The following is a 17,708-nucleotide window of genomic DNA, read 5'->3' as shown; positions in this document are numbered from 1 at the left end:
GGAAACATTAATCAGGACTAAAGCCACTGTAAATAACTCTGATATCAGTTATCTATTCTAGTTTAGGGAAACCCACGGCCAGAAGTAATGGAACTGACTGAACTGTTCTTTAGTTCTTTTGTTACTCTAAACAAAGTTATTCCAAGTTAAAAAAAAAAAAAAAAAAAAAAAAAAAAAATCTCATACCAAAACGAGGCTTGGGACACACCAATGCCGGAAGTAAACAAGTTGTAGATAGTAGGAAACGTTGTGCGGTTCACGTGGCTCCATGGCTGATGTACCGGAGAACGCTCCGCAGCGTGAGTGGGGCTGGCACGGTGGGCGCTGATGACTGGTTACTGGCTCAGTGGGGGTGACTGTGTCGTGTTTCTTTTACAGACTGTCCCGGCACTGGGAGCAGCGATGCGGGGAAGAGCTCAGCGTGTCAGGGATGTCCCAACCAGTCCATATGCGCCTCAGCGGCAGGAGCAGACCCAGGTAATCAATAGCCGAGGCTGCAGGACCTCCTCACTGGCAGGAGCAGTGATCTTCAGGCTGTGGCTAAGTACAACTCCCAGCATCCCCAGACACGTGACTCATGGTGTACTGGAAGTAGGTACAGTATCCACAGCCGATGCAGGACTATAACTCCCAGCATACAGTGACATGCAGCAACTGGTGTGGCATGTTGGCCTTTGTGGGTGAAGTGTGAGACGGGTTATAGCAGTGTTTAGGACTGCCCTACCAACTAATACCTATGCACAATGTATATCACGGTTAGCCGTATTGTGTCTTTATGTTTCCTTTAAAGGTAATTCAGATAGGTAGGTAGTTTGCCTCTCCTGTACTTAGGAGCCCCCTGTAGGTAGTTTGCCTCTCCTGTACTTAGGAGCCCCCTGTAGGTAGTTTGCCTCTCCTGTACTTAGGAGCCCCCTGTAGGTTGTTTGCCTCTCCTGTACTTAGGAGCCCCCTGTAGGTTGTTTGCCTCTCCTGTACTTAGGAGCCCCCTGTAGGTAGTTTGCCTCTCCTGTACTTAGGAGCCCCCTGTAGGTTGTTTGCCTCTCCTGTACTTAGGAGCCCCCTGTAGGTTGTTTGCCTCTCTTCTACTTAGGAGCCCCCTGTAGGTAGCTTGCCTCTCTTCTACTTAGGAGCCCCCTGTAGGTTGTTTGCCTCTCTTCTACTTAGGAGCCCCCTGTAGGTTGTTTGCCTCTCTTCTACTTAGGAGCCCCCTGTAGGTAGTTTGCCTCTCTTCTACTTAGGAGCCCCCTGTAGGTAGCTTGCCTCTCTTCTACTTAGGAGCCCCCTGTAGGTAGCTTGCCTCTCTTCTACTTAGGAGCCCCCAGTAGGTTGTTTGCCTCTCTTCTACTTAGGAGCCCCCTGTAGGTTGTTTGCCTCTCTTCTACTTAGGAGCCCCCTGTAGGTAGCTTGCCTCTCTTCTACTTAGGAGCCCCCTGTAGGTTGTTTGCCTCTCTTCTACTTAGGAGCCCCCTGTAGGTAGCTTGCCTCTCTTCTACTTAGGAGCCCCCTGTAGGTAGCTTGCCTCTCTTCTACTTAGGAGCCCCCTGTAGGTAGCTTGCCTCTCTTCTACTTAGGAGCCCCCTGTAGGTAGCTTGCCTCTCTTCTACTTAGGAGCCCCCTGTAGGTTTTTTGCCTCTCTTCTACTTAGGAGCCCCCTGTAGGTAGCTTGCCTCTCTTCTACTTAGGAGCCCCCTGTAGGTAGCTTGCCTCTCTTCTACTTAGGAGCCCCCTGTAGGTTGTTTGCCTCTCTTCTACTTAGGAGCCCCCTGTAGGTTGTTTGCCTCTCCTGTACTTAGGAGCCCCCTGTAGGTAGCTTGCCTCTCTTCTACTGAGGAGCCCCCTGTAGGTTGTTTGCCTCTCTTCTACTGAGGAGCCCCCTGTAGGTTGTTTGCCTCTCTTCTACTGAGGAGCCCCTTGTAGGTTGTTTGCCTCTCTTCTACTGAGGAGCCCCCTGTAGGTTGTTTGCCTCTCTTCTACTTAGGAGCCCCTTGTAGGTTGTTTGCCTCTCTTCTACTTAGGAGCCCCCTGTAGGTTGTTTGCCTCTCTTGTGCTTAGGAGCCCCCTGTAGTTAGTTTGCCGCTCCTGTACTTAGGCATCCCCTATTCAAAATCCTTACATTCTCTCAGCTCCCAGTTCCCCAGCAGTCAACAGCATCTTCTCCGTTCCACTTCTAGGCCAAAGGCAGCTTCCTCCTGCAACCACAAGAGTCTGGGAGTGTCATTTCTTTCAACACATGCACAGCGACATCACTCATTGTGCTCATGTGCATCCTGTAAGACGAGACACTCCAGGCCTCTTGTGGCATGATGCTGTCTGAGCTTAGAAGAAGTCAAAGGCTTTAAGCACCTCTTGTTACTATAAATGTATTAAATATAAATTCGGATGCTCTTAAACTTAAACCAAGCAATTAGAATATTTCTAATATTTGCTTTTTTGACCCCCCTCCTTCCCCCGCCCTCATGCAGGTGCACCACTGATCGCACAATTCTTTCTGGTGATACCTAGGTGATACCTCTTCCTGTCAGTTGTCCTGGTGCACAATATGTCTCTAGCAGATGTGGCAATTTTTCTATTTTATTGGCAGCAATTATGTAAACTATCTTAAAGGAGAAATCCAGCCTCAGGGGGGCTTGTTTAAATGGCAGGGCACGGGGGAGGGAAAACAACTAACATACCTCTCCCTGTACCGGCGATCCGCAATCTGACCGGCCCCGGGCCACTGCCCGCTCCAGAATCCCTTCTTCCGCTGACGTCACAGGCCAGCTGATCTGAGAAGGGTCGCCGCTTCAGTCACTGATTGGCTGAGTGGGCTGTTCATCAGCCGGGTTGGGCATAACATTATCACAACTGATAAAAATGGCAAATACAGTATCCTGCATTCAAACTTTATAGTCCAGCTTGCTAGGCTGTAGGGTTTTGCCTACCTATGTACATGATCTTTTTCTGTATTACATGTGTAGCAATAGAAGAGATCAAAGAAAAAATGTCCACAGTGAAACACAAGATACTGGTTCTCTCAGGAAAAGGAGGAGTTGGAAAGAGCACGTTCAGTGCACATTTAGCTCATGGCTTGGCTGAAGATGAAGGCAAGCAGGTAAGCCTTGGCATTGCTCTCGTCTGTCTTCTACATAGAGCTAGACAATTATGTTTCTATTTACTGGCTTCAACTGGAGGATAGCAGCAATAGAAATACAATGGGGGGACTCTTCCAATACTGCTGGATCGTAATTGGTGGTTTCAGACACACAAGACTTAACGCTTATTAGACCGCTATACCCGACCAGCGTGCAGTCACTTTATACGCCAGAAGATTTGCTAGTAAAATAGTGTTTTACTATGTGATCCATAGAAAGCAGTAGTAGATTGAAGAAATCGGGTGATAACTTTTAGAGGCTATGAGTATATTTGATTGTAAGCTTTCAGGAGCCTAGCCCCCCTTTGTCAGCCATCATGCTAGACTCCCGAAAGCTTACAATTAAATACACCTATTTAGCCTCTAAACTGTATCACCTGATTTTTTCAATCTTCTGCCAGAAGATTTGATAACTATGTATATGATGCTGAGTGAGCTCCATTCATGAGCCCTTTCAGAATAGGGCTTGTGCACAGAACACACCCGGCATGGTCATATCCACAGTTACCCAATCATCCAGCAGCAGGAGGGACTGCCTGCCGATTGGGTAAAGCTGCCCAATAACAGGTATGCTTTTATTTCAGACATATATATATTATGTAGGTGTATGTCCATTAGTAAATTTATCCCATCAGGTCGCGTGCAAAAATCTGTCTGTATAGGCAAATGCTACAAATCTACTGATTTTTACACCATTTTCTTTTAGTGTATTTTACACCATAAAACATAGGTGGAAATGTCAATTTATTTGAGAAAAATATTTAGTAGTTAGGAACAGTCGGATTCATTTTGGATGCACAACTATAATAAATGTGTTAGTTATATAGTGTGCCAACAATCATGTGCAGTTACCACCAAATATTTGTCCGGTGGCCGGAGTAAACGCAACACACACACACACACACACACACACACACACACACAATGTGTATTAGGTTGCATAGGTTTTTATTAATTTTTATACATGGATTAGGCTTTAAATTTAACTGGAAAAACCCTTCAGGGCTCCTGTACATGTGGTTGGAGAGGTATGTACACAATCTTTGTTATTGTGCCTCCCACCCCCTTTACCAATGACAGAATACGTACTAGGGCAGAATGTGTGTTTAATGCCACACGTATGAGGCATTGACTTCCTTCACTTTGGTCCTGCACTGCACCACTTCCTGAACACTGTTCAAGGCTGTATAGCTGGATTCTACATCCAACTCATAATAAATTATGTAGGACTGAGGCCCAAGAGTGGTGATCTGTTTGGTGTTGCAGTCTCCTCTAAGCAGGTTGGCCCACCCAATTTCATCAAACCATGTTCTGAGAACAGTTTTACTTGTACAGTATATGTAGTAGTAATGCAGTTCAAAATAGGGTCCTTCTGTATATTTTGTGTGTTTGTATTTTATACTTTATTGTCCGAAGACACCGTACATCACCACATTGAGTACCTACAACTCTGAAGTACAGATTGCCAGGCACACAGCTCGGCCATGTCCGTGGGACCTTAATCAGGTTGTAGATGTCCGCCAGTGACATTGCCTGCTAGGTGATGCTGTTCGTTAGATGCATGTGCCATCTGTGTTAGAAAAGACAAAAGTATTTTTTTTCCTCACAATACTACACTGATTTTTGCTATATGTAGACAAGGAAAGCATAAAACACAAATAGGTTCCTCTGTTCTGCCCTTAAATGCCAACGATTTCAGAGAGTTTGAGGATAAAACCAATGGAGTTGTTGGCTGCATGTGGCTGGAAAGGACAAGCATAGAGTTGGCAGGGTTCAGGTAGCATGAAATAGAGGACCATTTCCCTTTAAATCCATTTAGTTTCCATTGTATTTTACATCTATATCTGTTGACGGGATAATAAAAATGATCTAGAGCAAAAAACAATGAAATGTGATGGTATTTAAGTTCCTGTCTCTCTGTGGACTGTCTGCCTCCGTCTGGAAAGGTTTGTGGCCTATGTCCAGTATGTGACTATTTTAGCATTTTGTTGAATTTTTCTTTTTTTCAGCAGCAGACAGATGGTGACAGTGGAAACACATGTTTTAGATCACATCCTGTTTCCTGGGATTAATAACATCCCACTTGTCTGTCTTTCTCTTCAGTAAGTAGCTCAATGGAATTATAGTGTGTAACATTTGCATGGGCTCTGTTCATGCGTCATACTTGCACACTTCATCCTTCCACTTTTTTGGAAAGTCAAAATGGCTGCCAACTTGTAGACTTGTGGGATTACACTGCAAATAGTTTCATCTTCCTGTTTGTCATTGATATATACTTATTCAGGAAGTGTCCCAATATCTTGATTCTTTAGGGAGGACTGAGCATTGTGTACACAAGAAGGTCCACTTATCTGCTTTCCAGCACAGGTATATCTGGACTGTCAGCTGGCAAAGGCTTCGTCTTAGATACACAGCCTGGACAGCAACCTGAGTCATTCGCCAACTGAGAAAGGACCTCTCTGCCCACAGATAAATAAAAGGATAGTTATTTTAAATATAAATACATGTAATATATATATATTAAAGCAGTTTTCTAGGGATTGCACATTTCTCAGGTTTGTGTGCTAAGGATGTTCATGTGCCTATAATAATTAAAGTGTTATTTTTATTACTATCGTTGGGATATTCCATCCTTTCTGATTGTGGGACCCCCACTGACTCTCAGTGAAAAAGCTACATTGTGTCCTTTTTAGTTTAAATACTGGTGGGAGTGTTTGGTTTTGTGTCCCCCCACATGTTGAAATAATAGCAGGAGCACTAGAGGCATAGCAGTGGAGGGGGATTGAAGCAGGTAAGTATAACCAGTCCCATCACCAGGTTTCTGGCAACCCCCATGAATGGACTGGTGGTCCGCTTGTGTGACCCACTGATCCATTCTAATGGAAGATAGGGGTTGCTGTTCTTGAAATTGCCGGGGTGGGGACCCTCAGTGGTTGGACATTTTGGGATTAGCAGGTGAATAGCAGAAAACTTTACAAGGAGACACAACCCCTTTTAAGATGGCTTCACACATGGCATTTAACAAAAGCCCAGAAAAAAAAAAGCATTGCCCTATAGGGAAAAAGCCAAATGTTAGGTGGAAGTCAGTAAGTTTTTTCAGCTATTGTGTGGTGTTTTTCTCCCATAGACCCCCAGAGGTCTATGGAAGTATGTTTTGATTTGATGTGTTTTTGTGTCATTTTTTACATTCACGAGAAATCCTTGAATCACATGATCAGACTCGCATGGCTTGTAACAGAAAAAAACACAACACAAAAATGTATGTACTAAAACACACTAATTTAGTAACACTACAAAAACTGCATTAAAAAAAGCCAAAAGGAAGCAGCAAAAAATTGTGTGAAGGAGAACTTAAAGGGATCCAATCAGCACTATTGCCTCCACCACTGTATAGAGCTACTGTGCAGCTCCCGGAGCATACCAGCCACAGCTGCGGCAGTAACAGTAGCTCTAATAAGCAGAAAAATAAGTTTTATTCTGCCATGCGAGGCCAGGAGAGGGGTGGCAACTAGTCATTTGGGCGGGGAGCAGAGAGGCCACTAACAGGGAGAGAGCCATGACTAGTCATGGACGACTCCTCGCCCAGATGACTAGTTCCCACCCCTCTCCTGGCCTTGCACGGCAGAATAAAACTTCTTTTTCTGCTTACTAAAGCTACTGCTGCAGCTAATACGTGGATCGAACTGCACATTAGCTCTATACAGTGCTGGAGGAAATCATATCAGCGTAATCGTGCTATAGTTAATTGTAAAATAAACAAACAGATAAAATGTGGAAAAAGTTTTTAAAAAAAGTACAGTACCTAACACTCACCATTGTAAGATAACAACATGCTTTACACAAATGAAGAATGAAGCATACGCTGGATAGGACATATCTATCCCAGATAGGAAGACCCCCTATTCCCGAATGATGGGGTGCCCCAGAGGTTTGCACGGATCATAAAATGATGACATCGCAAAATCCCATCACATTCTGCAAAATGAGTGCTTCTATGCAGTGATGTAGCGTATTGTCACTGGGGTGGAGACCTCTGCAGAGGACTTCTGCTTCCTCAGTCCTTGTCCTACATTTTCAGAGTAGGATTCAGTCCTGGCTGTTTACACTAACCGTTCTCTCTCTGCGGATTTGTTTTGTGAGTGGGAAGGTGGAGTCCCTTCCTGTAGCAGAATTGGCAGTAGTAGTCCAGGAAGTTCAGGGGAGCTTTGCCAGATTTATAGAAAGGTTGGGTTAAGATGATTTCTCCTTGAGTTGCCTGTAACAATAGTTTGGAAATGCAGATTTTCCCTACATCGTAACAAACGCTTGTTTTTTTCTACTGTGAGCCGACCAGCGTGTCGCCACCATAAGGCTAATAACATATTAACTCAAGCTATGGAACAGCCATAAAACTACACAATTACTGGCAAAATGCATAGTAAAGCCACGAGTGTTTTCATATAGTGGTAAAATTGTTGGATTACTGTAACCGCGCTGGGACTTTATTCCTTTCCCATGAAAAAGATATGTGCAAGCAAGTATATGGCCATGAGAACCATTGTAAATGTTCGTAAAATTGTGAGACTACCACCGTTTAGGAAGCATCATGTCGCTCTGTACTGAACTTTGAATTGATCATGGTTTTGAGTCACTGGGCATCAGGTAATGGGGTACGGTAGAGTAATGGGCTGTAGTTGGGGGTCTCTGTGCCGCCCTCATCTTTAGACATGTGTGTGTGTTCTGTACTTGCACTTATCCCGAGAGTATGACACACAAGCGTCTGAAGATGAGGCGGCACATCAAGGAAGAGGCTCCCACTGCAACCGACGTCAAGGTACAGAATGGCGGCTCTAGAATCCAGCAGTGCTGTGGTGTCACAGTTCCGGCAGCAGAGCTGCTCAGGAAGTAAGATGGGCTGGAATAAGCTATCTTTGCTATTCATGACAAAGCATTTTAACAGCTTTTTAATACATTCAAATAAATAAGGCTACAAAAGGATGACACACACTTTAGGTGCATGATGTGGATGTATTTGTCGAATGCATTCTACATATACCTATACACTTTATAGATTTAGATCAGGGGTGGGGAACCTTTTCCATGTCGAGGGCCGGTCGGGCATTAATAAAATCATTTGAGGGCCGCATACCGTGTGCGGCAGTTAGTAGCGTGGGTTTGCAGCACCCAGGCATGTCCCTGGTGGCCTAGTTAACCCCCATCAGGCATGTCCCTGGTGGCCTAGTTAACCCTCCATCAGGCATGTCCCTGGTGGCCTATTTAACCCTCCATCAGGCATATCCCTGGTGGCCTAGTTAACCCCCATCAGGCATATGCCTGGTGGCCTAGTTAACCCCCATCAGTCATGTCCCAGGTGGCCTAGTTAACCCCCATCAGGCATGTCCCTGGTGGCCTAGTTAACCCCCATCAGGCATGTCCCTGGTGGCCTAGTTAACCCCCATCAGGCATGTCCCTGGTGGCCTAGTTAACCCCCATCAGGCATGTCCCTGGTGGCCTAGTTAACCCCCATCAGGCATGTCCCTGGTGGCCTAGTTAACCCCCATCAGGCATGTCCCTGGTGGCCTAGTTAACCCCCATCAGGCATGTCCCTGGTGGCCTATTTAACCCCCATCAGGCATGTCCCTGGTGGCCTATTTAACCCCCATCAGGCATGTCCCTGGTGGCCTAGTTAACCCCCATCAGGCATATCCCTGGTGGCCTAGTTAACCCCCAAATAAAAAAAATAAACATCCCACTCACCTTACCTACGTTCCCACGCTGCCCATGTCCTCTTCTGTCCCAGGTCCTCTGTGCCGGTCTTTCTCCTGCAGGCGGCGCGCGATGAAATGACGTCATCGCACGCGTCCCGCAGGAGACGGAAGACACGCGCCGCTCTGCTGGGGAAGAAGCCGGCATAGACAGCATCCTCCTGTGTCCGGCAGTTGTCACAGACACCGGAGGATGCTGTGTGCGCCGGCTCCTTCCTCCTCCAGAGCGGCGCGCATCAGAGGGGAGCTGCGGGCCGCATTGGGAGGTCTCAGGGGCCGGATTCGGCCCGCGGGCCGGAGGTTCCCCACCCCTGATATAGATGTAGTCCATTCAGTAACATTAGCTCATTTTAAAGGAAATATCCAGGGTTAGAAAAAAATTTTTTGGACAAACAGCATAACATCTGTCCTCAGTTGCATTCACTTCCATGAAACTGAGCTGCAAAACCACACCCAAACTGAGACCAGGCAAGGTGCCATTCCTTGAAGAAAGTGGCCATGTTTATGGAGAACCTTTTTAAGGCCGAGTGAAGATGACAGCCCCTGCCTCTAGACAAGGGCCTCTGTAGTCTGATTGTAGTCAGTTAGGAGCCAGCACGACAATTCAATGTTTTTGGCCCATAAGTGTCTTATAGTGACGTTACATCAGAACATTCAGTAATATCCATAGCTACAGTTATTGAATAGTCATACGTTCTGTTAAATAAAGCAGTATAAGAAAATTTGGGTTGGCTTCCTCCCGTTCTGAGCTGTGCAGCAGTATCTAGAAAATAAGTTATTAGCAGTAATTGGGAGCAGATGTGAGCGTCTCCGTCCTATCAGCCAGTGCTGTTGTGTAATGAGGCCGGGAAGCCATGGCAGTAATCAGTACATTTCGCATTTGGCCTTCAGAGCTGGGAGCATTTACTGGCAGCACATTTCATTGACTGTCATGCTAACCATTCCCATACAGACCTTCCCCTGTGTGACTATTACCATAGCTAAAGCCCCATGTTCCATTACATCAATACATGGCATTGGTCTGAGGAGGTAATGTGCCAAGCTGGCATAGGGAGACTTATAAGTCAGGCAATTCTTCTTGGGAAGAAAACTATGCAAAGTAGCTCTACGCAAGAGTTTTGCTCTCTTCCCTTTGGAGGAGATTCCTAGTCATTCATTAAGACTCAGGTGTCGGGCGTTGACTTGTGGGGTAGAGACACTAGACAGCAAGTGTTTTCCTGCTTTGCACTGATATGTGATTACATGGAGTGATGCTGCGTTTACACAGACGGATTTATCTGACAGATCTTTGAAGCCAAAAGCAGGAACAGACTATAAACAGAGATCAGGTCATAAAGGAAAGACTGGGATCTATCCTCTTTTCAAATCCATTCCTGGCTTTGGCTTCCAAAATCTGTCAGATAAATCTTTCTGTGTAAATGCACCCTGAGTTCTTGAGTAGCTAGCTTTATGTAAGTGTGACATAGACATTTGGGACTATTGATGTCATTTGCTGCTGAGGGCTACTCCTGATATTCTATATATGTGCTATTTCTTTAGCACTTGATCCCTATGAGGATGTTATTAGAGGCATTAAACTTGTGATCAGCATACGGCACAGATGAAGTCATTCCCGTAATTTACCAGCTTTGCCGTCCTCCTTCAAGGCCCATTATTTCCTTTGAACTTTCTGAGTGTTACTTAATCCATTCTCTCTGCTAAATCTCTTAAGAATCTCTAATAGCGGTCCTCTTTAAGAATGAATTAAACAGTCTATAGCAATTACTTTTCTCTATTATCTATAGACTGGTTTCGCCATCTATGCCTCACAGCTTATTTATTCTACTTAACTCTCCTTGTAGGTGTAGCGTATGGTTTTCTGTGCTCCACATGAAGCTGGCATAGACACTAAAAAGAATAGACCCACAACAGGGTTCAGAGTGACCTTACCGCAGGCTGTCCAGCTGAATGGCAGTTCAAGGCAATGGAGATGGTTGGAGAAAAACAATTGAAAAGATAAATGCTTATCCCTCAGCCTAACCTGTCCAAGCTCCCCCGTGTCCTCCAACCTTGTTCCTGTGTTCTTTGCTCACTGGAGCCAGCAACTAGTCAAGACGGGACGGCGATGCAGCCAGTGATTGACTGAATGGCCTGTCACTTCATAGATTGCTTCAGAAGTGCAGCTACAGTGAGCAAAGAACACAGGAACAAGGCAGTAGGACCCAGGGGGTGGGGGCTGGACAGGTAAGTATTACATTATTATTATTTATTATTATTTTTTATTATTATTATTATTATTATTAAAAATATATATCGCACGTTGCTATTACACATAGTGATGCACTGCAGGCAATGACATTTAAACATTTTTAATAAACAAGAATCAGACGCTGATCATTGTCTTTATTACATGGAACAATATCTGTCTGATTCATCAGATTATTACTCCGTGTAATAGGGCCCTAAGTGTGTTCTCTCCCAGCTCTGTTTCATGTGATTGATACTGACCCCTAATGTAAGTTTATGAGACCACCTCCATCATGTGAATGGAGAAAGGCAGCCCACTTATCTCTTTGCTCATGCTAGCGATCATTCTGAAACTGAACATTAAGACCCCGGCTGATCAAAGCTTTTAACAGATCTTTATGACATGTTAAAAGTTTTATTAAAGTGCGAGGTTTATTTTAAAGCTTTTCAGCACCTATGTCATGGCACCATGGAGCCAAGAATGTGTTTAGTCCCACAGCATGGCACACATGCTGAAATGGGAAAATTGGATTAGTAATAAGTGCATTCTGTGGTGGTGTAAAAAATCCCAATAAGGCTATGTTCCCACATAGAATTTTGGGCCGTTTTCTCTGAGCCGTAAGCAGCTCAAAAAACAGACCTAAAGGGAAACAAATCAACTCAGGAAACTGTTTTGCACATTTCCTCATGCAAAAATGGCTAAAATTATGGATAAAAAAATGCATAGCCCTGAAGGAATTGCCTTGGACTAGAAAAAGATTGCTACTTTGATCCAAAAACAGCTCTATACCTAGCCACAAGTTACAAGTGGTTTTGCTGCTCAGCTCCATTAACTTCAGGGTATTTTTTCTAACAATTAACCCTTAGAGGACCGGGCCAATTAAAATTTTTGCGTTTTCGCTTTTTTCCTCCTTGTGCTTAAAAGACCATAGCTCTTGAATTTTTTTTACCTAGAAACCCACTTGAGCCCTTATTTTTATTGCGCCACAAATTTTACTTTGCATTGACAGTCTGAATTTTTGCATAAAGTACACTTTGAAACCAGAAAAAAATGTAATATGTGGTTTAAAAAAAAATTATTTGGTGTTTTTTTTTTTTTTGTTCTTTCTCCATGGGGTAAAACTGATTTGTTTATATATGTTCCTCAAGTCGGTACGATTACAACGATATGTAACATGTATAACTTTTATTTTATTTGATGGCTTTTAAAAAATTAAAACCATTTTTAAGAAATATATGTTCCTTAAAACCGCTCCATTCCCAGGCTTATAGCTCTTTTATCCTTTGGTCTATGGGGCTGTGTGAGGTGTCATTTTTTGCGCCATGATGTTTACTTTCTATGGGTACCTTGATTGCGCATATGCGACTTTGTGATCGCTTTTCATTACAATTTTTCTGGATTTGGTGCAACCAAAAATGCGCAATTTTGCACTTTGGAATTTGTTTTGCGCTTACGCCGTTTACCGTGCGAGATCAGTAATGTGATTAATTATTACTTTGGGCGATTATGCACGCGGCGATAGCAAACATTGTTTGTTTGTTTGTTTGTTTGTTTATTTATTTATAAAATGGGAAAAGGGGGGTGATTTCAAACTTTAGTGGAGGGGGCTTTTTTATTACTAGACACCAGGGATGGGCAAAAGCTGCTTTTTAAATGCAACTGTCAACTTTGACAGCTGCATTTAGAAAGCTAATTAGCAGGCACGGCGATCGGACGTGGCCGCTAATAGCCACTGTCCCGGGCTGCATAAAGCACCCGGGATCGTGGCGAGCGGGGTCGACGCACGACCCCCCTCTGAACTCCCCTAGCGATGCCAGGACGTACAGGTACACCCTGGGTCGTCTAGGGGGTTAAAGGGGTTATACAAAGAAAAACTTTTTCTTTCAAATCAACTGGTGTAAGAAAGTTATATAGATTTGTAATTTACTTCTATTAGAAATTCTCAAGTCTTCCCATACTTATTAGCTGCTGTATGTCATGCAGGAAATGTTATTTTATTTTCAGTCTGACACAGCGCTCTCTGCTGACATCTTTGGCCGAGACAGGAACTGTCCAGAGCAGGAGAGGTTTTCTTTGAGGGCTCATAGAAAACAGAGACAGTTCCTGTCTCGGCCAGAGATGTCAGCAGAGAGCACTGTGTCAGACTGAAAATAAAATTTCCTGCATTACATACAGCAGCTATTAACTATGGGAAGACTTGAGATTTTTTAATGGAATTAAATTACAAATCTATATAACTGATATCTATATTCTGATATCAGTTGATTTGGAAAAAAAAAAAAAAAAAAGATTTTTGCTGGATAACCCCTTTAAATGGTGTAAAGATTGCATTTTGCAGCAGTCATTTCCTTTTTAATTGTCAAGTCTCTATGAAGCACCTGGTGGTCACTGCCGCAAATACAATTTTTTATATTTTCATTGGATGTATGTATTTCCTTATTTTTTGTTTTATGCTCCTTTTGGAGCATTTTTCTGAGACTTTTCTTTCTCTGTTATCTATTCTATTTATTTATTAATTTCCAATTAGAGTAATTGGTGTATGTTCAGATTATGAAGTACATGAACTGTTCGTCTGCTGTGAGCAAGATAATTGAAAACACATTCAGTCGATATCCTACCACTCCCAATTTCCTAGTGTTTATGAAGTTTCTAGTAAGCGCAGGGTAAACTGAGGACAAACTAATAACTTTCTTGATGGCCTTAATGTTTAGTCCCTCGGAAATGCTCTCCTTTCATTCTCCATGGGTAGAGTATGACAGCAGATGCGTAGAGGTGTTAAAATAATCCCCATCATATAAGCAATGACTTTTTAGGAAGGGCTGTGTTTTGGCAGACGGCTGCTTATAGCTTGGATCAAAGTTGCCTAATGACATTTCAGGCTGGATAGGCCTAGGGTTGGCTTCCCTTTCCTCTCCTTGCTTGCATATATATATACAGGTACTAGAGAGCAGCTGCTGGGATCACAGTGAACATAGAGACATTGGCTAGAGGGCCCTGGTGTTGTGGCATGAATGCTGACTGTTACGTCTCGGTTATTAATCCAGCATGGGGACATTTACTGTTCTATAGAATACAGTGTTTTACAGTGTAGTTACAAATTGTGCCATCTCCCGAGATTATGATGATTTTTTTTTTTCCCCTGGAAATTCATATTTGTGTAGGGGCGATTATATTGACTTGTATCAACGCTTCACTAATTGTAAATTGTATTACACACAGCTGCTTTGAATTTGACATATACCGCCGCTGACTAGCTGAGCGGGGCTGACACAACACGATCCTGGCCACCGTTCAGACCAGGAAGTGGCCTGGGGACCTAGAACCGGAGGGGGCGACAGCGGACCCCAGCGCTGGAGCCGGGGACGTAGGTGCATGTAGTTAGATTAAGCCACCTCCTCCCCGACTCTTAAATAAAAGTCGGACTACCCCTTTAAATTCAGCTGACTTTTTAAAAGACAAAAATGATGGATGTAATTTAAAAAAAAAACTGACAAGAAAAAAATGTTGAGGGAACATAGTCATACACAGATAGTTGTCAGTCACTGATCAGCACCTCCCACTTGACTGCTTAGCACAGAAGAAAGAGACATTTACATGAAAAAATGACAAATTATCCTGGAACTTTTCCGACAAAACTATATAGCAGTCTGCTGAGCTCCTCCTGCTCTATAACATGCTGCCTGCAGAGTGGACTGCATTTGTAATATAAAGGAGTCCCTGTCAGGCTGTCTCCGACAGGCTAATTTTCTCTGTAAAATCCATTGGTCCGTCTCTGACAGGCTCAGTCTCAATCTCTCCCCTCCTGGTCTGTCTTCTAAACTGATTTATAACCAGATTAAAAGATCACTTTGCTGTAGTTATAAATCAGCTTAGACAATCATTTAGGAGAGGAGGGAAGGGCTAATAACAACCAGATAAGGGCTTTCTGAGAGCAGGATGGCTGCAGAAGGGGAAGTGAACACAAAGACCTATAAAAATGATGGGTTTTGTACAAATTAGGTAGAAAGAAATAAAAAATTGCATTCTAAGGTGTCCATAACCTTTAACATATTCAGCATATACAGTCCGCTGGTGACCTCGCAACACAAGTGTAGGTAAAATATATCAGTCCTGAGGACCGGTTGTTCTGCAGGATTCCATGGACTGGATACAATTGTAGCTGTGGAAAGTAGATTTATAGATGTCCTTGCATGTTAAAGGGAAACTGACCTAAACGCCCCCAGTGCACTAAACTGCCTCATTAGCATATAGACTAAACTACAAAGTACACAAAAACTGTGCCGAGGATGAAGGTATAGGAGCCTATTGGGGCAGATCAGCAGGCTGATGCTGCTTTATAACCTGCTGATTTCCCTTTTAATAGGAATGTTTTTCTATTTACTGACATTATGACAAGAAATTGAAGCCTGTATGCAGATGTAGCATGTAGCCAGGGAAGCTAAATATAGTAAATCTCCAAACTCCCACTAAAAAAATGATAATTTGATTATTTTTTTTTTTTTTCAGATTGCTTTGCTTGATGTGGACATTTGTGGTCCGTCGATTCCAAAAATAATGGGTCTAGAAGGCGAACAGGTAACTGTATGAGATGCCCTTCATTCTGTGGATTCTGCACTGTGTAAAGACATATTACAGCTTAAAGGGGTAGTCCACCCAAAAAAAATTTCTTTCAAATCAACTGGTGCCATAAAGTGCCAGAGATTTGTAATTCACTTCTATTAAAAAATCTTAAGTCTTCCAGTACTTATCAGCTGCTGTGTGTCCAGCAGGAAGTGGTGTTTTCTTTCCAGTCTGACACAGTGCTCTCTGCTGCCACCTCTGTCCATGTCAGGAACTGTCCAGAGCAGTAGCAAATCCCCATAGAAAACCTCTCCTGCTCTCTAGACTGGAAATAATACAACTTCCTGTTGGGCATACAGCAGCTGATAAGTACTGGAAGGCTTGAGATTTTTTAATAGAAGTAAATTACAAATCTCTGGCACTTCATGGCAGCAGTTGATTTGAAAGAAAAATTTTTTTGGTGGACTACCCGTTTAAACTTTATATTCACACTGCGTTTTCAGCATCCGTTTAACGGATCTGTTTTTTTTTTTAACAGTCAAAAAAGTAGTGTCAACAGTACTTTATTGTGCGTAAAAAAGATCCGTTTGGATCCGTTTTTTTTTATAATGGAAGTCAATGGAAAAACGGATCAAAAACGGATGCACACAAATGCATCCCTTTTTTTGCAATCCGTTTTTTGCAAAAAATTGATCCGTTAAACGGATGCTGAAAACGCAGTGTGAACCTAGCCTTACACTTCTATCAGCGCAAACAGTGCAATAGTTATGTGCTGTGTAGCTGCTAGGAGTGATGAAATAATCTGTACTGTGATTGATGGGCTGCTCTTATGTATCTATACACAGCAGCCTGGCAGCAGTCAGGATTAGTAAATTATTATCATCTCGCCTACAGATTCCTAATATTTAGTTATTCTAAAAGAGATTTAAGGCAAGGACCAGATATGCAAGCAACCATGTTTGTCCTAGAGGATAGCGGCCTAATGTTAGTAAGGCTTTTACGCTAGATTGTTGGTTTTAACGGCAGCAGAATTGTGGTGTGCTACAAATAAGGCACATCTAGGCTATGTTCACACAATGTAAAAACAATGGCTGTTGTTGCAAAACCACAGCCGTTATTAATGATCATGATCATTAATATCGGCCTTTGTTTTACAACAACTACTGGGGTTTAGCGTTAAATGATGGCCGTCCACTGAAGAATGGCCGTCATTACTACGTTGTGTGAACATAGCCCTACTAACCAAGGACAAAAGAACAGTCACAAGGGGGGGCTTATCATAAAAGGAGAATGGCTTGGCTGGAAAGGAGAAATGGCCTAAATTGTGGTGCTGTGCGTCACAAAGGCAAGAACATTGCATTTGTGAACCAACTAGACAGTCTGCAAACACAACAGGAAGAACAGCAAGAGCCACATTCTTTTGTGGCTCCCTTATGTCATATGTCAATCAATACTGGCTTCTTTATGTCATAAAGATGTCAAACGTTTTGATTGGGTTGGGGTCTAGTTGCTGAGACCCTCACCAATCGGTAGGACAAGACACAGAGAGCAGTCAGCTACTTATTCTCTCCCAATCTCTCTGTGATACAGGAGATATGCCCCAAATACTTACTATAGAATCCATTTCCTGCAGCGAGACTTGGGGTCCAATTACACGGAGCGACTTTTAATGATTAACGATAAACGATTGCAAACGAGATTGTTTATCGTTTTAACCTGAAATCGTTCACCATGTCTCACATAACGATGGTCTTTAATTACAGTCGTTACTACCATCGTTATTATGATCGCTTATTCCTTCTGATCCCAGCATAACAGTGAACAATGTGCAATTACACTGAACGATTAGTGAAAAAAATGCGGAACTTGAGCGAACGAATGTGGATAACTTTATCTAAATCATAACTAGATGTAAATAAACGACATACGAACGATTTTTCGATTGTTGCCTGCAATTACACAGAGCGATTATCGTTCAAATACGAACGATATAACGACTTTTGCACAATAATTGTCCCGTGTAATAGGGCCCTTAGGGTCCATTTAC

The 17,708-nt window shown here is 43.2% G+C and overlaps 1 protein-coding gene across 2 annotated transcripts in view; it reads left to right on the top strand.

Moving 5' to 3' along the window:
• Positions 1 to 206: 206 nt before the first annotated feature.
• NUBP1 (NUBP iron-sulfur cluster assembly factor 1, cytosolic) overlaps positions 207 to 17,708 on the top strand; it is a 31,926-nt gene continuing 14,424 nt past the window's right edge. The window contains exons 1-4 of one of the 2 annotated variants that reach the window (XM_069983669.1): positions 207 to 299; positions 379 to 477; positions 2,958 to 3,091; positions 15,608 to 15,676. In XM_069983669.1, coding sequence (XP_069839770.1) covers positions 269 to 299; positions 379 to 477; positions 2,958 to 3,091; positions 15,608 to 15,676 — 333 coding nt within the window. In that variant the 5' untranslated portion in view covers positions 207 to 268. Of the gene's footprint in view, positions 300 to 378; positions 478 to 524; positions 596 to 2,957; positions 3,092 to 15,607; positions 15,677 to 17,708 lie in introns of those variants that run through there. The other variant, XM_069983670.1, reaches the window with a different exon arrangement.

The sequence above is a fragment of the Dendropsophus ebraccatus genome, chromosome 9, assembly GCF_027789765.1.
Source record: "Dendropsophus ebraccatus isolate aDenEbr1 chromosome 9, aDenEbr1.pat, whole genome shotgun sequence".
In the NCBI taxonomy this organism is placed as follows: domain Eukaryota; kingdom Metazoa; phylum Chordata; class Amphibia; order Anura; family Hylidae; genus Dendropsophus; species Dendropsophus ebraccatus.
This window is presented reverse-complemented; position numbering and strand designations above follow the sequence as displayed.